At 56.9% G+C, this 25,263-nt stretch overlaps 2 protein-coding genes across 4 annotated transcripts; one reads left to right on the top strand and one right to left on the bottom strand.

Annotated features, from left to right (window-relative positions):
• Positions 1–495: 495 nt before the first annotated feature.
• On the bottom strand, positions 496–4,158 carry PSCA (prostate stem cell antigen). The gene is made up of 3 exons (XM_025394857.1): positions 3,221–4,158; positions 1,855–1,962; positions 496–1,300 (listed from the first exon to the last, which is right to left on the bottom strand). The coding sequence occupies exons 1-3, from the start codon at positions 3,270–3,272 to the stop codon at positions 1,089–1,091; spliced, it is 372 nt and encodes a 123-aa protein (XP_025250642.1). The 5' UTR covers positions 3,273–4,158; the 3' UTR covers positions 496–1,088.
• JRK (Jrk helix-turn-helix protein) lies at positions 1,253–25,203 on the top strand. Of its 3 annotated transcripts, XM_025394856.1 has the most exons (5): positions 1,253–1,505; positions 12,773–12,973; positions 16,298–18,329; positions 23,737–23,859; positions 24,586–25,203. In XM_025394856.1, exons 3-4 carry the CDS (start codon positions 16,749–16,751, stop codon positions 23,824–23,826), a joined length of 1,671 nt encoding a protein of 556 aa, XP_025250641.1. In that variant the 5' UTR covers positions 1,253–1,505; positions 12,773–12,973; positions 16,298–16,748; the 3' UTR covers positions 23,827–23,859; positions 24,586–25,203. The 3 variants fall into 3 exon arrangements, with proteins under 3 accessions (XP_025250641.1, XP_025250639.1, XP_025250640.1); XM_025394854.1 differs by having other exon boundaries at positions 16,298–25,203; XM_025394855.1 differs by lacking the exons at positions 1,253–1,505; positions 12,773–12,973 and having other exon boundaries at positions 16,297–16,362; positions 16,489–25,203.
• The last annotated feature ends 60 nt before the right edge of the window (positions 25,204–25,263 follow it).

Genomic DNA, 25,263 nt, shown 5'->3' with positions numbered 1-25,263 from the left:
AGGTTCTCCCAGAAAGAAGCCCCCGGCACTCCAGAGACGGAAGGGGCTGGGGTTCAGGGTTGGGGGAGGCCACCTGTCACTGGGGACCCTGCTGTAGTGTTTGGATGCTGTATGGTGGGTGTGCAGCGCTAAAACAAATTTTGAAAAATGGGGGTGCTCAAATGAGGCCAAAAGGACGAGTGGGAGCGTGAATGGTAGTAGCCCCTCCCCTCGGAACCCTCTCCTTCCTGTGAACTTTCTGGGTCCATCCTCCCAGCAGGGAGGGGTCATAGATGAGCCGGAAGGCTCAGAGAGTTCTGGCCACATGCTTCAGGCAACACAGCAAGTGCAAGTCCTGGGAACTGCCCTCCCACCCTCTGCAGGGACGTCCTCCTTTCGGGGCCAAGCTTTGCTCCTGTCAGGGCAGAGGCTGCAGCCCATATGACCAGGGCCCTGGTCCAGACACAGCCCTGGATCCCGTCCCCACCTGGGGTGTGCAAGGACAGAAGGTCTCTCTGGCTTATTCAACAGGTGTTTATTAAGGGCCTACGCTGTGCTGAGGCTGCCGTTCAGGGAGCCCCATGAATGTGAGGTCTGGCCCCTCCCTTCAGGCCTCCAGGCCCCATCTCTGGAGCCTCCCAGGAACTCATGCTACCCCCGTCCTCCAGTTCTACTCAGTCCACTTCATCTCAGCCTTTGCTGGGCCCTCCTGAGTGCCTGTCCCCTGCTGGGTGTGGGGGACACCCATGGACCAGACCTGGCTCAAGTCATAGATGGGGTAGGCAGGGAAGGCTTCCTGGAGGAAGAGGTGCCTGAGCACAGGGTTAAGGGTGGAGAATGCTGGGCCATGGAAACAGCAGCAGAGAGGGTTGGAGGGGCCGTCTGCAGGCCGATCTGTGTCACTAGAGCCGATCTGCCTGGTGGGAGTCCTGGAGAGGGCCATGGGAGGGTCAGGGTGGAGGGCAGAGGCGCAGAGGGACATGGTCAGACCTGTGTTAGGACGTGCCTCAGGAACCAGGACAGGCTCCCACTGGGCCGGGTGTGTGAGGAGTGGCACGGGGACCTGGGGCACCACACCCAGTGTGGGCTGCAGCAGGGCCCCCGGAAGCCTACAGCTGTCTGGGGCCCCAAAGCAGCAGGCTGAGTGCAGGGAGCAGTGCCAGGATGGCGGCAGCCGGCTGCAGGGCATGGGCCCCGCTGGCGTTGCACAAGTCGGTGTCACAGCAGGTGATGTTCTTCTTGCCCACGTAGTAGTCCTGTGAGTCATCCACGCAGTTTGAGCTGCAGCCTTTGCTGATGACGGTCAGGAGGCCCACGGCGCCTGGGGAGCAGCGGGACCCGGGGATGGGGCTGCCCTGCATGCTCACCCGCCTGACCTGTCCCAGGCCTCCTCCTGTCCCCACCCTGCCTGAAGCTCTAGAGTCCCCCTGGGCTGGCCTCAAGATTGCAAGCGGTGCAAGGGCCTGGTCTCAGCCCTATCCAGATGCCCAAGTCAAGTGGACCACCCACTGAACGTCAGCAATGGTGTGAATGAGTGAGCAAGCACAGGGATGGGGAGGGACAGAAGGATGGAGGAGTGGCAGATGGAGGATGGGGAGGGACAGAAGGGTGGAGGAGTGGCAGATGGAGGATGGGGAGGGACAGATGGGTGGAGGAGTGGCAGATGGAGGATGGGGAGGGACAGAAGGGTGGAGGAGTGGCAGATGGAGGAGGATGGCTGGAGGGACAAATGCTGGGTGATTGTTGGGGGGCAGGTGTGGGACGGGTGAGGGATGGGTGGAAGGAAAACGGCACATAGGTGTGGGCAGATGGCCAGAAGGATGAATAGTTCAGTGGCAGAGACCTAGGCCTGGCAACTTTCGTCTCCCCACTCACGGATGCGCTCGGTCCAGCACTGCTCCCCCGGCTGCGTGCAGTTCTCCACATTCAGGCAGTCCTCGTTGCTCACCTGGGCCTTGCAGGAGTAGCACAGCAGGGCAGTGCCTGTGGGGTGGAGTGGGAGGGGCTTCAGAGGCTGCCCCATAGCACTCCCCAGAAATGGTGGCTCCTGGGCAGGGGCCTGCCAGCCTCATCTTCTCTGCAGTGCAGAGGGCAGGGCAGAGAGCAAGATCCGGGCCCTTCCGGAGAAAGCACAGTCTGTGCTGGGACAGTCCTCTGCAGGGGCACGAACTTCTCCACACTCCCCCAGAACTGGCTTTTCTGCACGCCTCCTGCCACGGTGCCTGGCAGCTGCCATGTGTGCCCCAGCCCCCTGCTTGCGAGGGTAAAGCTTTGTTAAAACGCCCATGCTCTTGAGAGAGAAGGGGCTCGCCTCACCTGGCAGGGGCCCGGCTGGACACTTGGAGGCAGGGGATGGATGACGCTTTTCCAGGACTTCCTCAGGCCACCACCATGGAGGCCCACCTGGCCTTGTCCCCAGCAGCCCGGCCTCTCAGCCCCTCTCAGGCCTCCCGCGTCAGGTCTCGCTCTGCCCCTGGGGTGGTGGGCCTGCTGCTAGGTGCTCATAGCCACTGTCTCCTCCTCCAAAACAACCGCACCTGCCTGTGCAGGCAGGTGCCCAGCACTGTCCTCGGCACCCCTCCTCACCCTCAATATCTCCTCCCCATCTTCAGGGCCCCCTCCTCAGTGCCTCTGAAACGCTGCCCTGTTTAATCCCTCGGTGGCTGTTTTTGTGACCTCGCGTTCCAGAAGAAGAAGCTGCGGCTGTGGGGGTGACTGACCCAGGACCCTGGGTCGGGAGGGTCCTACCCCAAGCAGAGCAGCGCAGGCCAGCAGCTCCCTGGGACCCTCGGAAGCTGCAGTGCTGGGACTGGGCTGGATGTAGACCCCCCGGGTCCTCGCAGGACACCCCCAGCACCCCCACTCTTGTGCCCTGAAAAGCACTTCTTAGCCTGAGGCTTCCTGCCCTGTGCCTCCCGGCTCCTCATCAGCATCTCTGTCCATCCGTCCGTCAGTCTGTCTATCTGCCCCCTAGGAGCCAGGCCCTGCCCCACGGTCATGAAGGAGAGTGACTCCTTGCTGGCCCTGCAAGCCCTGGTCACAGGGGATGGCAGGGAACAGGTCGCTGCCTGGTCGTGCCAAGAGCTGCCTTGGAGGAACGGAGGCTAGGGCGAAAGCCTCATCCCTTTCCCCCTTCCTCCTTCCTCCTTCCCCCCCCTCCCCATGTGCTCTGCAGGTATCCCTCTGGCCTCCCCGGCTCACCCCTGCTCCCTTCCCTGCCGGGGGCCAGCCAGGGCCTCACCTGGCTGCAGGGCCAAGCCTGCCATCAACAGGGCAAGCAGCACAGCCTTCATGGTCACAGGTGGGCAGCGGTGGAGAGGGCCTTGAGTGGCTTTATATGACCGCAGCTGGGGAGAGGCTGGACTGCCCACAGTCAACACCAGCGGGTTTCCTGGAGCCAGTGAGGGCCCCGGGACTGGGCAGATCTGAGTCTCCTCCCTGAGCGACCTGCACCTCCCTCTCCCTTTGTCCTTCTTTCCACCTCTGAAGGACAGAGCCTGCCCAGGGCCATATCTCAGGCACCCCGGGCTGAGGGCTGAAACGTCCTCAGGCCCCAGATTATGCCTCTCCCACCTCCCCAACCTCACAGCGCAAGGCCAGACAAGGGAGACCCTTTCTCCAAACTCCTCCAGGCCTCGGCCTTCCAGCCAAGGACGAGGGCACCTCCCTGGGCCCTGTGCTCCTACAGAAGCTGTGCCGCCCTCCTGGGGCCCACAGCCCACGGCCCACGGGGTGATAAGTCTTGGTCACAGCGTCACTGACAGATCAGCAGCAGGTGCTGCAAAGGACAGGGGCAGGGGCTATTCTGGGTGTGAACCAAAAGTAACATTCTAAGGACCCCCAGCCATCTGAGTGGACCCCTCCTCTCGGCAAGGGCTTTCCGAAGTGAACCTGAAAAACTGGTTCAGGCCATGACAGCAAAGGGTTGGACAGCCTCATTATCCCTCCTCTCTTCAGAACTCAGGAAGAGCCAGCGTTAACATCAACACAGGCCTTCAGTCTGATGAGAAACATTTACCAGCTATTTTCTCTGAAGCTTGCTACCTGGAGGCTTCCTCTGATGATAAAACCCTGGTCTCCACAACCCCGTATAACCCAGACATTCCTTTCTATTGATAACTCTTGCAACCAATTCCCAACCAGAAAATATTTAAATTCACCTATAACCTGGAAGCCCCCAGTTCCAGTTGCCCACCTTTTTGGACCAAACCAATGTATGTCTTCAATGTATTTGACTGATGTCTCATGTTTCCCTAAAACGGATAACATCAAGCTGTGCCCTGACCACTTTGGGCACATGTTCTCAGGGTCTCCTGGGGGCTGTGTCACAGGCCAGGGTCCCTCATATTTGGCTCAGAATAAATGTCTTCAAATATTTTACAGAGTTTGGCTCTTTGTTGACACAGGGGACAGCCTCCCTGGGGAGGAGACCCTGTTGGACAGGTCTTCATTTGTGGGGCATTCAGTGTGGGCTGGGCCTTGGGCTAGGAGCTTTACCCTCAGGACCGTGAGTGACCCTCAGCTTGGAACTTGAGCAAGGGAGTCGGGAAGTGCAGCTTTTAGCAGCCTCTGCAATAGTGGGAGGCAGGGGCTAGGCCCAGGGCTGTATGGCCTCTGTCTGCCCCAGATCCCCTCTCCCTCCTGCTCCATGACCTGGGAGACTGGTCCAGCTCTCATGGGCAGGAGATGAGAGGGTGGAAGAGACAAGGTCAGGCCAGCTCTCCTGCCAGCTGGTTGGGTGGTGGCTGCAGTGCCTCTGGCCCTCTAGAGTAGGCCTAGGCTCTCCTGCCAGCTGTCTGGGCAGTGGTGGCCGTGGCTGTGGCCCTCTAGAGCAGGCCCAGGTTCTCCTGTCAGCCAGCTGGGTGGTGGTGGCCATGGCTGTGGCCTTCTAGAGTAGGCCCACGTCCTGTCAGCCAGGCTTCTCCTGTCCCCAGGGCTCTGGCCAGCCTCTGGTCACTGTACTCTCCCCCTCATTCCTGCAAGCCCATGGGGGCGGTGGCTTCCTGCTGCTGCTGATTTTGAGGGGGACTGGTGGCCCTGCTGTGTCCTTCAACCTGTCCCCTGCCTTTGTACATGGGGCCTGAGTTAGATGACTCTGCCTGGCAACCCTCTTGGGTATACTGTTGTTCCTGCCGGATGCTGGTGGGTCCACTGTGGGCCATGGCCCTGCCTGCTGCCAAGTGTGTGTCTGGAGGGAGGCAGGCCCCTTCTCCCCTGATGCTCTCCCATCCCTGTTGATGGGGTGTCTGGTGGGAAACAGGCCCCTTTTCCCCGAACGCTCTCCCGTCCCAGCTGATGGTTGTCTGGCTTTCATTGTTTCCTCCTCTCCTCAATTTTGCCTCCGAAAAGGGCTCTGGCACATTTTAGGGGGTGGTGAGGATGTTGCGGGAGGAAGTCTCGGGGAATCGGCCCCTCTCCCAGCCCAGCAGGCCTGCACCATCCGGGAAGGCTGGCAGATTTTCTGGGGTGTTTGGGGGACATCAGCTTCCCACTGTCTCACCTTGAGTCTGGGATCAAGGTGACACTACTGATGGGAGCAAGGATGATGCGAGACCCAACCTCCCTGAGACTCAGTGGCACCAGGAATCTGCCTTTGGGCTTCCCCGGGGGCTCCAGGTCATCCCCTGTCCTTTTGGCGCCTCTCCCGCCTGGCTCCCTGGAACTCATTGGGTTGGGCTCTTTTCCACGGAAATTGTCTCTTCTCTGGCAAGTGAGAAGCCTGAGCCCAAGAGGGACAGGAACTTACTGGAGGCCATGCAGGGTGACTGCGGCCTACCCCAGACTCCTTCCTTGCCCACTCTTGCCCACCCTCTGGACATGCCCTCCAGCCCATGTCCTGTAAGCTCAGGACAAGGAGCCTTACACAGTCATGAACTGCTTCCATGTGTGGCTGACAGCCCCTGTCCCATCCTCCCTCCGCCCCCAGCCCCAGCTTGCCGGGGCTCTGGCCACTCCTGCAGAGTAAGTTTTCTTATCTGTCTCTGTATTCAAGGTACCAGCCTGGAACTTTCTGTCCTCAAATATTTACAGGTGTGTAAGTGTTTGTTGATCTGATTTGATACACAGTGACTGCTGTGAGGCAGTGGTTCTCACGTGGGCGACTCTGCACCTCCAGGGAATGTTTGGTGATGTCTGGAGGCATCTCTGCTTGTTCCAGCTCAGGGGTGCTACTGGCCTCTAGTGGGTGCAGGCCAAGGAGGGGGCAACACACAGGATCCCCACCACAGAATCTGCAGGCCCCAACATCAGCCACACTGAGGGTGTGGCTGGCCTGAGGATGGCGTCATGGTCACGGCTCCTATACGGCATTCCTAGAGCCCCACCCCTAACCACAGGTTGGGTTCTGACCTCACCCGAAAACTGAGCCCTCACTGTGGTCAGTCTGAACACTAATCCTGGTTACCTAACAAGCCCTGGTTATGGCCCCACCTTGAGTCATAAGACTAGTCACACCCGGAGCCCTGGCCCTGGCCACTGACTGAGCCCTGATCCTGGTCACAGAATGAACCCTGACTGTGGCCACCCTCTGATTTTTGACCCTGTCATTCACACTTTGGCCATACACCGAATGCAGGCCCTGAGCCTGAACTGAGCCTGAACTGAGCCTGCATCTTCTGGCAGTTCTCCTTGCTGGGAAGTTCTGCCACAAGGGGCATGGCTTCCTGTGGACCCTCATGCAGTGGACAGGGGCTGAGAGGCTGATTTGAGTGATAATAAAACTCCGGTCCTCCGGTCAGCTGGCTCTGTGTGAATTAAACTCTTCCTCTATTGCAATTCCCCTGTCTTCATAAATCGGCTCTATCTTGCCAGGGGTCAATATGAACCCAATGGGTGATCACACACTAGTGTATTTTATTCCTTCTCTTCCTCTCTTTCTGATCCCTCCGCAGTGCCAGAATGGACTTGGTCTTTGAGAAGAGGCCCAAGGTTCCCTGAGCAATGGTAGGAGCACCAGGGTGAGGAGCCCCATGCATCTTGGGGATCAGGCCCCAGTTCCATGGCAATCCTCACTGCCCACCAGCACCGCCCAAGTCCTGGGAGACCACGTGATCCCATGTCCCTGAGGTGGTAAGCAGTCACACCAGGGATGGAGCCAGCCTTCCTGGGAGGACTTTGCTGTCCCAGGAAACCCTGCCTCGGGAGCCCCCATCCAGCGGCCCTGGGTTCTAGTCCTGCCATGTGCCTAGTATGCCCCGTGACTCAGCGTCCTCCTCTGAAACACATCTGACTCTAGCGTGCTCAAATTCCTGCCCCACAGAATCCTGTGCAATAAAAACGGTTAGTGTGGCTTCAGTGTGACTCACCATTGGCCTCCTTCCTTTGCTCTGCTAGTTGCCTCCCAGGACTCTAGATTTTCCTGTTTGCTCTTGGCCTTCCACCCACCCACCCCACCGCCATGGACCTAAATCAGCTGGGCTTCCTGGAGAGCCTGCCTTCCACCTAGTGCAGGGGATGAGGCTGGGGCCAGGGCAGCCGGACCAGGCCCTGGGGCTTCTGGGAGCCGACTTACCTCACAGGGAGTCCCACCACCACCTTCGGGGAGCCCCACAGAGTCCCATGCTGGAACACACATTCCTGTGTATAAATTTTTTTATTTCATGCAGCATTAATTAAAAAAAATAAAGATAGCATGTCACTTGCAAAGTCATCCTGGTGTCAGTTTGTAGATTCTTTTCTTTGGTAAATGCCGTTGCAGATCAGGAGGAAAACCCACTGGTGCACATGGGATGGCTGGGGGCCCTCAGTGCGAAGCCCTCCATTTGGGTTCTGGAAATTAAGGCCATGACTTGCAAGCTGTGTGTGTGTGATATGTAACTGTGAGGGTTTGTATGTGCAAACCATGTGGGCATGGGAGTGTGTGCTGTGTGAGAGAGGATGCTTGTCTGTGTGTGTGGATCAAATGTGCGAGTGTGTGGCATGTGTGTAAATGCGAGTGAGTGTGGGTGTGTGCACGGGTTGTGTGTTGTGTGAGCAAAAGCATGTGTGTAAATGTGGGTGTGTGTTGGGGCCACCAAGTCCTGAGGGCTGTGCAGCTTGGAGCCCCTCAGAGGCGTTTTCCCCCAAGCCCACCATGGTGGGGCCCACAGGCCCTCCCCATCTCTAACTCTGCCAGGGCCCCTGTGTTCCCAGAGGAGGTGCCTTTTCCTGGCTTTCACAAAGGTGCCATCAGGGCCCTGCCTCAAACCAGCTCCCCTCCTGTCTGGGCACCAAGGTGGAGATGGGTACTGCTCCAACCCCTGCCCCACCAGCCAGGACCCTTGGCCTCCAATGACCCTCAGAACCGCCCCCACTGCTCTGCACCCTCCGCTTGTGCCACTCCCCCTTCCTGGAGTGAACTCAGATTGGGGAGGAGACCCAAGGCACACCCTTCCCTTCCAGCTGGGCACAGCCTCACCAGCACCCCCCCCCACCAGCCACCTCTGCTGTGGGAGGCCTGTCATCCAGAGACCTCCAGAGGGAGGGCTGGCTGGGACTGCCCCCACCCGAGGACTCCGGAAACTGAGCAAAGGACACTGCTGGGTACAGGCCCACCTCCAGGCAGAGGGAATAGCAGGCACGGGGAATGGCCCATGGGCTTGGGAGAGGACAGTAAGGGGTTAGCTCCGGTGTGGCCTTGTGGCCCAGTGAGGACCTGGGCTGTATTCAGAGTGCACAGGCTTATTTGGGCAGGGGGAGTGACTGGCCCTGTCAAAGGCCACTCTGACTGTGGGTGGAGATGGGGAAGCCAGTGGGGAAGGAGAATGGTGCAGTGGCCCAGGCATGGTCTGGGGGCTCTGCTCTGTGAACTTGGGGCATGGCTGGGGGAAGGGAGTCCTCAGTGCCAGCCCCCAGGAGACACTGGAAATTGCCTTTGTAAAAGTTACAACAGTGAGAAAATGATGACAGTGAAGGACATCTGATCTAACCAACCCCCAACTTGCCTTTAACCTCCACACTGCCCTTAGTCATTTCTGGGCATGATAGCCCTTTCCCAAAACTCAGCCATGTTTGTAAAGCTAATGAAAGGCCACCATTGCATTAGGAAGATGAGGGGAGTCTGAGTTCTGGTGTAGACTTAAATGATTCCTAGCCATTATTCCAGGGGCCACAAGATTTGCAACTCCTCCAATTACTCCTGCAAGTAACATCACTATTGTGATCCTAAGATTGACCTTTTGAGATGCTGTTTCAGGTTGTTGCATGCCTAATGACTGTTGGGTGGCTCTAACGAGGTCCACCAACCCAGCAGCGGGTCCCGTGGCCCCACCTGGACGCAAACTCAGTGCACAGGGGACCACTTTCCACACCCCCAGCCAACCAGCAGCACCCACTCCCTGGTTCACCAAACTCTCCTTGAAAAACCCCAGCATCCGAATTTTCTGAGAGGCTGATTTGAGTAATAATAAAACTCTGGTCTCCCGTTCAGCTGGCTCTGCATGAATTAAACTTTTTCTCTATTGCATTTCCCCTGTCTTGATAAATCAGTTCTATCTTGCCAGGGGTCAAAATGAACCTACTGGGTGATTACACACTAGTATATTTTCTTCCTTCTCTTCCTTTCTTTCTGACCCCTCCCAGTGTCAGAATGGATGCATCTTGGGATCAGGCCCCAGTTTCATGCCAATCCCCACTGCCCACCAGCACCATCCAAGTCCTGGGAGACCACGTGATTCCATGTCCTTGAGGAAGGGTGATAGAGGAGCTAAAAATAAATTATTTAGGCAGATAGTGAGGGTAAGGAAGTCCTCAGTAAGGTGTTCCTTTTAATGAAAAGCAGCCCGCAAATCTTTTTTTTTTCTAATAAAGAGCAGCCTATAAAATCGAGCTGCAAACATAAGACAAGCAAGCTGGAAGCTTGCACGGGTGAATGCCAGCAGCTGTGCCAATAGGAAAAAGCTACCTGAGACTAGGCATGATCAAAATGGCAGCTCCATCTTCCCTTCTCTTTGCCAGCCATGTGTACAGTAGGGAGCAGGCAAGATAGTGCTGGCCAGGTAGAAAGCCCATTTGCATAATAAGATTATGGTGGGGTGACCGGCCTTCCCCACGCCATATGTAAATATCACCCTTGGTCATACCAACCTGTAGGCCCTTCATAAATCAGATACTGCCTCCTCAAGTCGGCCTATACAATCTGCAGGGGTCTGCTGCAGGCTGGCTTTTCTCTTTTGGACGCCTCTCTTTCGAAAGCAAGGGCTGCTCTCCTCTCCTTTTTTCTGTCTATTAAACTTTCTGCTCCTTAAGCCATCCACAAGTCCATGTCCTTAATCTTCTTGGCATGAGACGATGAACCCCAGGTATTTACCCCAGACAATGACGCTGCTTCAGCAGCAGAGTCACACCAGGGATGGAGCCAGCTTTCCCAGGGACGGAGGACTTCGCTGTCCCAGGAGACCCTGCCATGGGAGCCCCAGTCCAGTGACCTTGGGTTCTAGTCCCACCATGTGCCTGGTATGCTCCGTGACTCAGCCTCCTCCTCTGTGAAACACATCTGACTCTACCACGGCCAAATTCCTGCCCCATAGAATCATGTGCAATAAACACAGTTGGTTTCAAGCTACTAAGTTTTGGGTGGTTTCTGATGCAGCAGTTGATAGTTGTATGGGGGTAAGGGCAGACATGGAGACTGGGGAGGAGGCAAGACCACAGAGGTGTGGATGGGGGAGGGAAGTTGGAGGGAGTGAGAAGAGGCCAAACACTGACTGGATTTTGAGGGTAGAGGATCTGGATATGAGGGATGGAGACTGTTGAGGCTTAGCCTGAGTGAACAGCAAGGTGAGCTGCCATTCATGAAGGTGGGGGCAATGCAGACGGAGCAAAGCTGGGCTGGAGGATCAAAGTTAAGCAGAGACATTGGGTAGCACACAGGAGTCTGGATTTCTGGGGAGAGGCCCTGGCAGGAGATATGAATTTGGTCGTTGACATTGTTGGATGGTATTTAACAGCATGACACCAGAGGAGATCACCCAGGGAGTGGGGATTGGTTGAACAAAAAGAGCCAAAGAATGGCCTGGTCAGTAAGGAACCAGCAATGGAAGGTGAGGAAGAGAAGACCCAGAGGGCGGGAGGGGCCTGGGAGCCCAGGGAACAACTGAGCTAAGGATGAGTGAGCTGGCACATGGGCTCGTGCCTGGAATTCCAGCACTTTGGGATCGCTTGAGTCCACAAGCTCAAGACCAGCCGAGGCAGCACAGCTAGACCCCGTTTCTACAAAAAATTAAAGACAGGTGAGATGGTGCATGCTTGTAGTCCCAGATACTCTGGGGCTGAGGCAGGAGGATCCCTTGAGCCCAGGAGGTTGGAGCTGCGGTGAGGAGAATGTACCACTGCACTCCAGCATGGTCAACAGAGAGACCCTGCCTCAAAAAAGGAAAAAGGAGGAGTGAGCTACCCAAATCTGTGTGTGTTTCTTACTGCTGTCCTAACAAATTACCATAAACATGGTGATCCAAAACAATACAAATTTATATCTTACAGCTCTGGGGGTCAGAAGTCTAATGGGACAATGAGTGTCATGGGCTAAGATCAAGGGGTCAGCAGGCTGCATTCCTTCTGTTGGCTCCAGGAGAGGTCTTGATTCCTTGTCTCTCCCAGCCTCTAGAAGCTGCTCATAGTCCTTGGCTTGTGGCCCCTTCCTCCATCTTCAAAGGACATCACTCCAACCCCTGTGTCGGTTGTCACATTTCCTTTTCTCTCTGCTTTCATCCCATTGTCCTCTCACTTGGCTTCCTAACTCCCACAAGAACCCCTGTGATGGCGCCTGCCCTCCTATCTGTACTTGTGGGCTCTCCATCCAGATTGAAACAACCAAGGATACAAACGATTCAGAAAAAAAAAAAACCTGTGTCTGTACTGAACATGTACAAACTTTTCTCTTGTCACTATTCACTAAACAATACTCTATAACAACTATCTACATAGCACTTACATTGTATTAGGTATTATAAGTAATCCAGAGGTGACTTAAAGTATACAGGAAGATGTGTGTAGGTTATATGCAAATATTAAGCCATTTTATGTAAGAGATTTGAGCATCAGGGATTCTGGCGTCCTTGAGAGGTGCTGGAGCCAGTCCTCTATGGATACCCAGGGATGACTGCACACTGGGCTCACCCTGATAAACATAAGAATCTCCCCATCTAAAGAATCTTAACTTCATTGCATTTGCAACGTCCCTTTTGCCATGTAAGTAATGTATTCACAGGAGCTGGAGGTTAGGATGTGGACATCCTTGGAGGGCCATTATTCCGCCCACCACAGTCCACCCTCCAGTTTCCAAAGATTCGCATAGGTCTCATGGACAAAACGCACGCACCCATCTCAAGGTCCTCCGCAGCCTTGACTTATCACAGCATCAACTCAGGTCCACGTTCACTTAAGTCGCACCCAGTTCAAAAGTTTCAAATTCCATCATCTGAATCATCTAAATTGGGTATGGATTGGGCCCCAGCTAAGTAAGGGGGTCAAGCAGGCGGGCTGAGCACTGGTCCTGGTGACTGGAAGGCAGCACTGCCCTCCCCGCATCAGAAACTGCACCGGGAAGGCTGTCCTGGGCGGGGCGGCACGAAACCCTGGGCGCCTGTGGCTGCCCCAGAACTGCAGGAGCCCCAACGCCTTCAGCGCAGGGGTCACTCGTCATCAAATGAACGTGACACCCTGCGCCCATTCTACAGATGGAGAGAGCAGCTCGGAGCCCGGGTCCAGCCCGCGCAGCCCACCCCGGCCCCGTTTCCCCTCTCCCCTCCCTGTCTGCGCTTCTCCCCTCCCACGCCTCCCCCCACCCTGGGACTCCCACTCCTCCCCTCCCCGCCAGGCCTCCGGCCCTCCCAGGCCCTCCTTTGCCACCCAGCTCTGGGAAAGCCGGAGTCTGGCTCCCAGACACCACTGAGCGCCGAGTCCTCCAGCCTGTCTAGAGCGTACCGGAAGTAGCTGGGGGAAGGCGACGAGGCGCGGACTGGAGGAGAACTGAGTGGCCGGCACTTCCTGCCGGCGGTGGCTGCTCCGGCTGAGCAGGGTGAGTAGGGTCCTGTCCTGAGGCGCTGGGCGGCCAGGCCGGGCCGGGTGGGCTCGGGCGGACTCCGGTCACTGCTGGGCGCGGGCGGGAGCCGCAGTCTGTGCAGGCGGGCGCGCGGGGCGGGGCTGGTCGCGAGGCCTCGGGGCCGGACCCAGCCGCGGGCGGCAGCGCCCCCTCCCGGGAGCCGCGCTCGGAACCCGAAGCCCTGTGCTTCCCGCGCGACCCCCGCGGCCTGAGCGCGCGGCCCCCGAGCCGAGCCCACCTCTCGCCGCAGGGCCTGGCCTTGACGCCCCAGCCCGGACCCTTCCTGCGCTTCCACTTTCAGAGAGGCTTGGTCACGAGATCCACTTGCCCTTAAAAAACCAGACCGAGACTTTTTTTTCCTTTTTTTCTCCATTTTCGTTTTTGCTCTTGCCCCAGACTGAATTTCTACCCGCAAACGGGGACCCTGGGATAGAGGTGCGTTTTAAGCGAGCCTCGCCGGTAGCTCAGTGCTGTCTCCTGCGCCAGGATGCCCCAGCCTGGAGCGCTCCTAGCGGAACTCGGCGCCGGCTCCTGGGCGCGCTCTGCGGGGCGCACGGCCCCAGGCTTTCTGTCCCATCTTTCTCTGTCCCATACTCCTCTTCTGACTCCCAGTTCACCTCTTCCCCCGGCCCCAGAATGCGACTTGTGTTTTGAGTATTTTCTCTTTCATATCCTCCATACCCCCCATCCCCAACACGCGCGCGCGCACACACACGATGCCCGTGCGAAGGTTGTTTTCCGCTTTTCCCCCGCGTTTCTCAGGTCTTCTTCCCCTCACACAGGACGGAGTCGGCCCCAGCGCTGACCCCTTAGGCCTCCCGTTTCTTGTCTGTGCCTTGGGCACAGGAGAATTCCATGTTTCATCCCGTGTTCACGTGACCTCCGGGTTCTGTGCTTCCTCTCCAGTCGCAAGGCAAGAAACCACCCTCATTTCGGGGAGACACGGAATCCCACAGTAGCTTGTGAGGGACTGACTCGGGACTGGGATGCCGGGAAAAGCTTCCTGGAGGAGACTCAGCACCAGACACGGGCCCCTTGTGGACACGTCTCCATACGTGAGCTGCAGGTGTATCAGGATAACACAAAGTGCTGGAACACACTGCTGTCCCACTTGCAAGACCAAAAACTTCCTTTAAAAATAAAATTCAGAGATTTCCTTGTGAAACAAATTCAGCCACTTTGTGTCATCCTGCCGCACCTGCACTTCAGGCACGGAGACGTGTCCACAAGGAGCCCGTGTCTGGTGCTGAGTCTCCTCCAGGAAACTTTTCCTGGCATCCCAGTCCCCAGTTAGTCCCTCACAGGCTACGGTGGGATTCGGTGTCTCCCCCAGTTTTTCTGCAGCGGGTTCATATTAAAAATCTCGAGGGTGGATTGTGGCTTTGCCATCCCTCCTGTACCCCACGGTGAGATGCACATAGCTCACTGTGCTCTGCCAGACGACACACACGTCACACCGTCACCCTCAGCGAACGATGCAGGATCCTTAAGGGACCAGCCCACATTTTGCAGACCAGGAAACTGACTCCGGAAGAGGACAGGACTCATCCAGAGGTGGCGGCCAACAAGCCTAGAACTTGTCTTTGGAGCTTTTGCTGCATTTGATTGCACTCCTCATTTCTCTTGAGCTCTGGCCTCAAAGGGCTGCGTTTCTGCACTCCACCACATGCTCTGCATGGAGTTGGCAGAAGCAGCTATGGCGAGGGCGCGGGAGGGAGGTAGGAACTCCAGGAGTCCATCCTCAAGTACTGCTGACCTGCGGAGGAGTGAGGGGAGGGAGACCCCAGGCCTGCACGCACGCCACACTGAGCCGGCCAGCTCAGCTGCCCGGTGTTGGGGCAAATAGCTTCTCAGCCCTCACCAGTGTCTTACTGGGTGAAGTGCATTGCAGGCCCTGACTCCATAGGCTGCCCTGGCCTCACAGGGGTGCGCCCTGTGTGCCCTTCCAGTGGGCTCAGGTGTAGGGAGGGGTGTGGGGTGTTTCGCAGATTTGTTAGGAGAGGATGGAATTGTCCACCTAGAAGGGATGAGAATGACCCACATCCTCTTTATGTAGAAGGGTGAGAAGATACTTCAAAACTCCAACAGAAAGATGTGTTTGATTAGAGCTGCGACGTTTCTGTGTCGTTTTTCTTCATATTGGTCAAAGGTGCGTATGAAACTTAAAAGCAAAGCTTTTCATAGGGTACACAACTGGCCCAGGAAGAGCCCTTGCTCCCAGCGGGCCATCAGGTGTCCTGGCATTTGCTTCTGGTGTGAATTAGTCATTTGTTCATAGAGCCTCCCAAATTAGCAAATGCTGAAGAAGTTCCTGCTCTGGACTAGCTTGTTCTTGTGTCCTCTGAGCGTGTATGTGTGAGTGAGGGTGAGTGGTTGTGTGTGTGTCCGTGTCTGGCAGGCTCTGCGGCCCTGCCGTGGTTGTGGAGTCAGGTGGACGGGCAGCACTAGAGCCTGGGGTTTCAAAGACTGGCGGCCCAGTGTGGCTGCCTGGGGCAGGGTACCCTGAGCTGAGCTTGAGGAGAGCTCCCTCAAAGGGGCCTGGAGTGGTCACAGCTGTCTGTCTGCTGAGGCTCCCGGTAGAGGCATCTGAGTGTGTGTGGTCAGGGAGGTCAGAGGGTGATTGAGTAACTGGCAGTACCTCCTAGCCCTTGGAGGATCTTGAGGCCTGCTGTTATAGAGAAACTTCCAATGCCCCGTTTTCTAGAGGCAGTTTGGGGCTCTGTGTTAGAGAGAGGAGTTTAGAGACCTGCTGCAGATGGGGTTTGTAAGATCTTGGGCGGGGAGGGTAATGAGGAATTCCTCCTCCCTGCATCCCTCCACCGCTGCCTCTGCTCCTCAGGGAGGAATAAGGGATTTGAGAAATGGCCAGCTCAGGCAGCCCAGCGAGCAGTTACAGCAAGAAGCTTAGTCCGGGTCCGGGCGGGTGGAAGGTTTGTTCTCAGGTCTGCCCAGCGTCGGCCTTCCTGGCTTCCTCTGATGGCTTCTGCCTGAGTGCTTCCCCAGGAAAGGCCGGGCTACCCCTATGAGAGCCACGTCTCGTTTCTAGCCCTAGCGAGTGGCTTCCGTTTGCTTGGTGGGAGTGGGGCAGAGTCCACCTGAGCAGCACACCCAGGACCTGGGCAGGGCTGGGCCGCTCCCGGGGCCGCCCTCTCCCCGCACTGCGTGCTGGCGCTTGTGCGGCTTCTCTCAGTAGCACTCGCATTTCAGCTGAAGCGTCCCATTGAGGATGGAGTCGTGAGGATGCCAGGTGTGTCCTGGGAGTGCCCCATCACTTTCCTCTCTCTTCCCTCTGCTTTCCAGCCCCTGAAGTGCTGTGCCTGGAGATACCATCGTGGACCCTGGAGAGGCACCCTGCAGCTTATGCGGTAAAACCTCGACCACCCCAGACCTGGTCAGTTTGAGGGGAGCTGCTACCACAGTATCCACTGAGGCCGGGGTTCCGGTCGTGTGGAGCAGCAGAGGGGAGTCTGACAGGGTCACCTCCTCCACAGAGAGAACTGGCAGCTGACGGCACTGCCAGAAGCCAAGGCTTGGGTGTGTGGAGCCTGGAAGACCAGGGACACCTGAGGCAGGAGGTGCAGCGTGTGGAGTGGGGAACCCGAGACGGACTGGGGCCTGTGCTCAGGATCAGGCAGGCAGAGTGGAGAGGGAGAGACGGAGCCCTGGAAGGGGAGCAGGAGGAGAGGGAGTAGTGGCAGCAGCCCAGGCCAGGCGTGTGTCCTGCAAGTGCTAGGACCAGCTACCCCTCCCCATGGCCTCCAAGCCGGCTGCCGGGAAGAGCGGAGGGGAGAAGCGGAAGAGGGTGGTGCTGACGCTGAAGGAGAAGATTGACATCTGTACGCGCCTGGAGAAGGGCGAGAGCCGGAAGGCCCTGATGCAGGAGTACAACGTGGGCATGTCCACCCTCTACGACATCAGGGCCCACAAGGCACAGCTGCTTCGGTTCTTCGCCAGCTCGGACTCCAACAAGGCACTGGAGCAGCGGCGCACGCTGCACACGCCCAAGCTGGAGCACCTGGACCGCGTCCTGTACGAGTGGTTCCTGGGGAAGCGCTCCGAGGGCGTCCCCGTGTCAGGCCCCATGCTCATCGAGAAGGCCAAGGACTTCTACGAGCAGATGCAGCTCACTGAGCCTTGTGTGTTCTCCGGAGGGTGGCTTTGGCGCTTTAAGGCCAGACACGGCATTAAAAAGCTGGATGCATCCAGTGAGAAGCAGGCAGCCGACCACCAGGCCGCAGAGCAGTTCTGTGGGTTTTTCAGGAGCTTGGCTGCCGAGCACGGGCTGTCCCCCGAGCAGGTTTACAACGCTGATGAGACCGGCCTTTTCTGGCGGTGCCTGCCAAATCCCACTCCAGAAGGCGGGGCCGTGCCTGGCCTCAAGCAGAGCAAGGACCGGCTGACCGTGCTGATGTGTGCCAACGCCACAGGCTCCCACAGGCTCAAGCCCTTGGCCATCGGGAAATGCAGCGGCCCCAGGGCTTTCAAAGGCATCCAGCACCTGCCTGTCGCCTATAAGGCCCAGGGGAGCGCCTGGGTGGACAAGGAGATTTTTTCCGATTGGTTCCATCATATCTTTGTGCCCTCGGTGAGAGAGCACTTCAGAACCATAGGTTTGCCGGAAGACAGCAAGGCCGTTCTCTTGCTGGACAGCTCCCGGGCTCACCCGCAGGAGGCCGAGCTGGTGTCCAGTAATGTTTTCACCATCTTCCTGCCTGCCAGCGTGGCCTCATTGGTGCAGCCCATGGAGCAGGGCATTCGGAGAGACTTCATGAGGAACTTCATTAACCCTCCAACCCCCCTCCAGGGCCCTCACACCCGCTACAATATGAATGATGCCATATTCAGCATGGCCTGTGCCTGGAATGCAATTCCCAGTCACGTCTTCAGGCGGGCCTGGAGGAAGCTGTGGCCATCAGTTGTGTTTGCTGAAGGCTCCTCCTCTGAGGAGGAGGTGGAGGCAGAGCACTTCCAAGCGAAGCCCCACAACACATCCTTTGCGCACATCCTGGAGCTTGTGAAGGAAGGCTCCTCCTGCCCGGGCCAGCTTCGCCAGCGCCAGGCCGCCGGCTGGGGTGTAGCAGGAAGGGAGGCAGAAGGGGGACAACTCCCAGCTGCCACGTTGCCAGCAGAGGTTGTGTGGGGTTCAGAAAAGACTCCGAAAGCTGACCAAGACGGTGGAGGAGATCCTGGTGAGGGTGAGGAGGCGGCCTGGGAGCAGGCAGCCGTGGCCTTCGATGCAGTCCTGCGCTTTGCGGAGCGGCAGCCGTGCTTCAGTGCACAGGAAGTGGGGCAGCTGCGAGCGCTGCGCGCCGTGTTCCAGAGCCAGCAGCAGGTGAGGAGGCGGCGTGGCGCCCTTGGGGCTGTGGTCAAGGTTGAAGCCCTCCAGGAGGGCCCTGGTGGCTGCGGGGCCACGGCTCACTCTCCCTTGCCCTGCTCATCCACAACAGGTGACAACTGATGGCTTCTCTGCCCTGTCCTGGCCACTGGCCCTGTTTCTCCACGCACCCTGGAGTGGCATGGTCCTGTGCCCCGACCCCACCTGAGGCAGGGGGGCATGTGCAGACACTCAAGAGCCCTTCCAGGAGCGGGTCGCCCATGGGTGTGGCTCGGGTGCTCAGGACAGTTTGTGCCCGAGGTTCCTGTCAATACAGGTTTTATCACTTGCCATGTCATCCGAAAGTGAGGAAATGTTTTGGAAGGGTCCACCCTAGCCTAGAACAAGCCAGAGCCTCACTCTGGCTGGAATGGGGGCCAGGCTGGGCTGATCTGGCTTCGTGTTCGCTGGCTGATCATTGCAGTATCAGAGGGTGGAGATGTCTATCTGTCCATGTGGAGAGAAGTTGCCCTCCAGGCCGACAGGAGGCCATGCCCACCGCCCCTGGACAAGCTTCGTCTCAGAAGGCTCTATCTGCTGGGCTGGCGGCCATCCCCTTGTTGGGTGGACCCCGGCACGGTGCCTGAGGGCCGATGGCCGAGAGCTAGGACTCAGTTCTTGGCCTGCTCTCGGCTGAAGAGGCCGCACGTCTCACTTCAGTCGTGGCCTCGTTCAGCAGAATGACTGGAACTGTCCTCTGTTACCCGCAGATCCCATCCCATGGTCTCTGGCCCCAGGATGTGGGGGGCCCCACGGAGAGTTGACTTGGTAGAGTTTCTTTCCGTGAAGAAAGTAGGAGCGGCTGACCAGGCCCTGCTCATCACCCGGATACAGGACACAGACCCTGTGTGGTATTTTGGCATTTTGGCTCAGAGTGCAATGTGCCATGTTGCCCAGAATTTCATACTTACGGCCTTTACATGAATACGTCTTGATCAGGCGTTCAGAGATTAGTCTTAGGTTTGCACGTAAGTCACTGGAAACAGTAAAACAGGTTGCTTAGATTTCCAGCAGTTATATTTGTGCTCTTATCCCCAGCTGTTAGCACGTTAGTAATACCTTGGTGGAGGAGTTGTCTGTCCTGGTCAGTGTTCACAGACGCGGTTGTAAGAGGATGTGGCGATTTTCTCCACGTCTGTAGCTGCCTTGCAGCATCTCCATTTCACAGGCAGCACTCGCTTCCTGCAGCTGAAATTCCAGAATGCCCTGTGTCCACAGTGATTAGCCTCGTCTTTGAGCGAGCATGAAATAGGTGCATTGTTCTTTTTTTTCATTCTTGAGGCAGGGTCTCACTCTGTTGACCAGGCTGGAGTGAAGTGGTGTGATCACAGCTCACTGCAGCCTCGACCTCCCTGGCTTGAGTGATCCTCCCACCCCAGCGTCCTGAGTACCTGGGACTAGAGGCGTGCACCGTGACGCCTACCTTTTTATTTTTTTGTAGAGACAGAGTCTCACTGTGTTGCCGAGGCTAGTCTTGAACTCTTGGCCTCAAGCGATCCTCCCTCCTCAGCCTCCCACAGTGCTGGGATTACAGGCGTGAACCCCAGCACTCGGCCTAAATGGGTTTTTCTTGCTATGTTATTTTCAGTGCTTTGCTCTTGAATTCTTTTCCCCTCTTAAATTTGTATCATTTGGCTGAGTCAGCACGTAGTTTGCATTCCAGCGTCTGCTGTTGATTCCACTGAAACCTTTGTTCTCATGAGGGAGAGGATTTGGCTCGCTGTGGTTTCTTGTATTTTCACATCTCTGCCGATACAGGGGCAAAAGTCATTGCTGACAGAGCCCTGCCTATGTCCTGGGAGTGTGTGTTTCTTGCTTTGAATGCATGTGTGATGGTTATAAAAGCCAAATAGTTTCTGAAGATCTCGGTGCTGAATGACAGTCCCAGTTGTTCCCATTTGGGTCCCGTTGCCTTCGTGGTGTCACCCCCACTGTTTGCTTCCTGTGTCTGGGGAACTTCTGCACATCCGTGTACTTCGTGCCATTTCTGGGCTCACGTGTCACTCGTAGCAGAGCCTCATAACCAAGATTGCTGGATTGCGGCTGCTTGAGGCAACGCAGGAGGTTAGAACATGTCTCGAGGGCTCTGAAGCAGCAGGACATCCTGGGTGGGTGGAGCTGAGGAGGGCACGGGGCAGGCCTGCCGAGCTCCTGGCTGGCTCTCCTGAATCCTCTGGAGATGGCTTGTCCCTGTCAGACTGTAGCTCTTCAGGACCTGAGCTCTTCCCGCTCTTGACCTGCTTCTGTGCTGACTGTGCTGGGCTCATGGGTAGACATTTGTCCCCAGTGAGTGGCTGTGTCCTCAGGGTGCCCCTCTTTGAGACTAACTGCAACAAGGCTTGGAACCTGACTCTAGGCACAGCCCCTGTGGCTGGAATCCCTTGTGCCACCCAGGGGACTTGGGCCCTGCTCCTCCTGCAGCCCCTCCTCACCTGGGCTCGCTGCTGCGGGTCTCCCTGGAGTGAGGTTTTTAGGGAGCCCAGAGCTTACTCATCTCTGCGCTGCTGGGCCCAGCTGCCTGCTGCATACTTCCTGCCTCCATCCTGTCCTCCGGAACGCTTTGTGGAGACTGCTGTTTCCTCCGAACACTTTGTTTTCACTTCCTGACCAGTCTCAGAAGCTCAAGTGGTGGAATGTTTTAGCCTCAGAATCTTGTTCCCCAAGCCCTCTCAGGTGGATCCCCGCTGCACCAGACACCACAGCACAGCCCTGTGAGGCTGTGTCTCCTCACTCCGTTTCTGGGGCTGCTGAGGCCCCTGGGAAGCCCTGGAGCTTGCCAGAGCAGAGCGTGCAAGTCTCTGGTCCCGTTTAAATGCCTCTCCCTTTTATCTGTGAACACGGGGCTGGAGCCACTCCTTGTCTTCTCACCGTGCCCCTACAGGTCATGGCCTCAGTTCTCCAGTGGCTACTGGGGCAGCGGGTGCTGCGATGTCTGGTTTGGGACCTCCGTGGCTGCTTCCAGCCTGCTAGTAGAACGAACCTCTTTGTACCACCACATTCTTCTCTGGTGGTGCCCCTGAGGGCTCAGGCCTGAGGGCACTTCTTTGTCCTCAGTTGGGACAGGCAGCCTCCACTCTGGGAGCTCCCATCCCTCAGGGTGCCCAGGAGAGGCCATACTTTCAGGGTGGCATGGTGAATTCAGGGATTGGGATTGGTAGGTGGTCTTTCAGCCCCTTCTACCTTGGATTGGTTTACAGAACACCTGTCCTGCCTGTGCCAGCCTGGATCTCTGTGGGCACCCCCGGCACGCTTTGCTGAAGGTTGTCTGCCTCCTGCATAGGAGGATCTAGAGCGGACCTTGCCCTGGGCCCGTCTGCAGGCCACTGTTCTTATCCAGCGGGCCGAATGAGTGATTGCTAGTGGTAGGTTGACTGGAAGAAAGGAAGTCGCAGCCCCTGCTCATGGCTTCCTCAGCTCCCTGGGGTTGGAGGACTGTCATCAGTTGTCCCCAGTTTGGAGGAGGTTCAGGGTCCCGGTGGCTGGATGTGCTTCCGGAGGGACAGGGTTCGAGGCAGGGATTTGCAGAAGGTGTGGACTGCATCCTTTCGTGGGAGGCTGTGGCACAAGGCAGCCAAACTTGGGACAAATCAAGACCCATCCACACTGCACCTCAGGGACCTCACCTCACCCCACATACATGTGCTTATGGGGGGCCGGGGGTGGTGGCTTCTGCCTGAAATCCCAGCGCTCTGGAACGCCAAGGCAGGAGGATCACGTTACTTCAGGAGTCTGAAACTAGCCTGGGCAACATAGGGAGATCCCATCTCTACAGAAAATAAAAGAAAATGAGCTAGGTGTGGTGGTGGTTGCCTGTAACCCCAGCTACTCAGGAGGCCGAGGCAGGAGGATCCCCAAGCCCAGGAGTTCGAGGCTGCAGTGAGTTATGGCCTCTGCACTCCAGCCTGGGTGACAGAGTGAGAGGCCTTATCTCTAATAAAAATAATAATAAAATGTGCTTTGGGGTCAGGTGTGGAGATCAGAGTTGGGGAGGTCATGAGGTAGGGGTCAGGATGTGGACAGTCACGGGCTGGTGGGTGTGGCAGCCATGAGGGGTGGGTGGTGGGCTGGGAGACAGGGCCTGGGCAGGGCTTCTGCACTTCCGCTGCCCCCTCTGGGTTCGAGGACTCTCCTTGACAAGGGCTGAGCTCTCAGGCACTGCGCTGGGCTCAGCTGCCTGCTGGGAGGCTGGGGAGAATGGACCTATGAGGCCTTGTTTGTCCTCTTCCCTGTCCAGCTCCTGTAGACCCCAGGCCTGGCTGTCTGCAGGGCCAGGAGCTGCAGCCACCAGCCTCCCAGGTGAGCCCCAGCTCCCGGCCCTGCAAGCCTGCTCCTTTGCCCGTGTGGACTCGGCTCTGGTGTCTGCTTCCACACATGGACCCTCAGACCTTACACATCTGTTGTTTCCCTTGCAGGGCAGTGATGATAACATGAAATGAGGTGGGGTCACTCCTGTTTAGATATCTGGGGCAGGTGCGAAGTTGCTGAGGGCAGAGGGAGACCCACGGCTACCTGCTCCTGGTGACCAGCCTCATGTTCACTGCTCACTCCCTGCCATTCACCAGCTGCATGACCTTGAGCAGTGCCCTCAACTGTAAACAGAGGTGAAAACACTCCTTTACCAGCCTTTTTAGGGGCCACTCTTGTGTGAGGCCTTGAACCTCATTTCAGTTCCGTGGTGGTCCTGAGCCTCTGAATCTAGGCATGGCCCCTGCTGGGTCCTGGTCTCAAAGGCAGCATGATGGCCTCCCTGCTCAGGCCCTGCACCCAGGGGCCAATCCTGGGAGGCCCGCTGGCCATGGCTGGACCCTCTCTCAGGGAACCTGTCAGCATGGCCATCTCCACACCCAGGCTGGCTGGGAAGCGAGATACGAGGTGCTCAAAGGCCGTCTATGTCTGCAGGCAGTCCCGTCCCACATAGGCCAGGATTGTTGGGCCTCCTTAGCAGCCAAAGGAACTGAGGTCCAGAGCAGGGAATGTGTTGCCCAGTGTCAGAGGGTGGTCTGCTCTGGGATCAGGTGTCTTGCCCTGGTCCTGAGCCACTCCAAGCCAAGGCATGTCCCTGGGCCCATTTCCCCTCTCGAGGTCTTGGGGTCCCTATTTCTGATGTGTGTGAAAGGAAAGCCTGTCCTCTGGGGTGGCCATGAGACTCAGTGGGAGGAGCTGCCACACTTGAGCCAGGACTTGGCACCTGGCCAGCCTTTTTCTGTGTCATTGTACCTTGATGGGCTGTCAGTTCTGAAGAGAAGAAATACACTAGGAATCCTGTTCTCCTCCCCTTTCTCCCTGGCAGAGGGAAGTGACCACACCCCTATGGTGTGGACATACGGACGCTCCTCCACGAAGCAGCAAAGTTCTGTTGTTTCAGGAGGCTGTGGGCCCTGAGGATGTGGTAGTGACCTCACCAGAGGAGCTGGCAATTCCTAAGTGCTGCCTGGAGGCCTCTACAGAGACATAATGTTGGAGAACTTCTGCCTCATGGCAGTGCTGGGTGAGACCCCTCTGTCCCCACCAGTGCCCTTGAGGGTATGGGTGTTGGTCGGTGTGTGGCCTCCATCTCCGTAATGATGGTATTAGGACTGCATGTTTGTCACCCCCCCAAAGTTTATATGTTGAAACCCTGACCCCCAGTAGGGTGGTATTAGGAGGTGGGGCCTTTGGGAGGTGACTAAGCTTAGGTGAGGTCGTGAGGGTGGGGCTCCCCGATGAGATTGAGTCCTTAAAAGGAAGGAACTAGAGTGAGGTCTCTTGCTGCTGTGTGATCATACGAGAAAATTGCAATCTTTCAAGCTGGGTGCAGCGGCTGATGCCTGTAATCCCAGCACTGGAAGGCCAAGGCATTAGGATTGCTTTGAGTCCAGGAGTTCGAGACCAGCCTAGGCATGATAAGACCTTATCGCTAAAAAGAAGAAATAAAATGGAAAACTGCCATCTGCAAATCAGAAATAGCCTTCAGCAGACATTAGACTGCCAGTGCCTTTGATATTGGACTTTCAGTCCCCAGATCTGTGAGAAATTAATTTCTGTTGTTTAAACCACCTAGCCTGTTGTATTTTGTTATAGCAATCCAAACTGAGACAGGCAGTAAGGAGAGAACAGAGGTTCCAGCCTGCTTCAGGTCCAGGCAGTTCTGCCATTGCCCTCGACTCCTCAGTTCCAGTCATGGGCCAGGCCCCTGGGGGACTTGGGATGAGTAAAACATGCACCTGTCATTAAGGTTCACCTGGTCTAGAAGGGGAGGCAGACCCACACTGCCCACCATGACCCGGACAGCGGTGATAAATACAGAGCACCTCATGGCCAGGGCCTGGGGGATTCCTACCCTGCCCTACCCAGTGCCAATAACAGAGGGACCCTGCAGAGTTGTGTACACAAGATAGCAGTTTAGTTCTTGCACACATACTAGTTGAGAAGGGAAATCAGGGCTGATGAAACAGCTCAACTGTCTGGCAGAGCCAGGCTCCTCCTGCCATGATGCAGTTTGGATGCTTGTCCCTTTCTAATCGTACATGGAAATTTGATCCCCAGTGTTGAAGGTGGGGCCTGATGGGAGATGTTCCTGTTATCGGGATGGATCCTTCATTAATAGCCTGGTGCCGTCTTTGTGGTAACAAGTGAGTTCTCACTTGATTAGTTTCTGTGAGAACTGTTTGTTAAAGAGAGCCTGGCACCGCCCTCCCGTCTTCCTCCTCTTGCTATGTGATGCTGCTCCCCTTTGCCTTCCATCATGAGTGGAAGCTCCCCGAATTCCCCACCAGAAGCAAATGCTGGCACCATGCTGCTTGTACAGCCTGCAGAACTGTGAGCCAAATAAACCTCTTTTCTTCATAAATTACTCAGCCTCAGGTGTTACTTTATAACCTTGCAAACAGACCAAGATACGCCATGTGTATTT

This window comes from Theropithecus gelada, chromosome 8 (genome assembly GCF_003255815.1).
Source record: "Theropithecus gelada isolate Dixy chromosome 8, Tgel_1.0, whole genome shotgun sequence".
Classification (NCBI taxonomy): domain Eukaryota; kingdom Metazoa; phylum Chordata; class Mammalia; order Primates; family Cercopithecidae; genus Theropithecus; species Theropithecus gelada.
The sequence above is the reverse complement of the archived record's forward strand: the minus strand, read 5'-3'. Positions and strand labels throughout refer to the sequence as shown.

Excerpts from the sequence above, each read along its gene's own strand:
- JRK (XM_025394854.1), top strand. The coding sequence starts at position 16,749 with ATGGCCTCCAAGCCGGCTGCCGGGAAGAGCGGAGGGGAGAAGCGGAAG.
- PSCA (XM_025394857.1), bottom strand. The coding sequence starts at position 3,272 with ATGAAGGCTGTGCTGCTTGCCCTGTTGATGGCAGGCTTGGCCCTGCAG. Across the intron at positions 1,963-3,220 it reads AGGCTTGGCCCTGCAGCCAG|GCACTGCCCTGCTGTGCTAC; the intron begins GTGAGGCCCTGG and ends TCCACCCCACAG. Across the intron at positions 1,301-1,854 it reads GTGCTGGACCGAGCGCATCC|GCGCCGTGGGCCTCCTGACC; the intron begins GTGAGTGGGGAG and ends GCTGCTCCCCAG.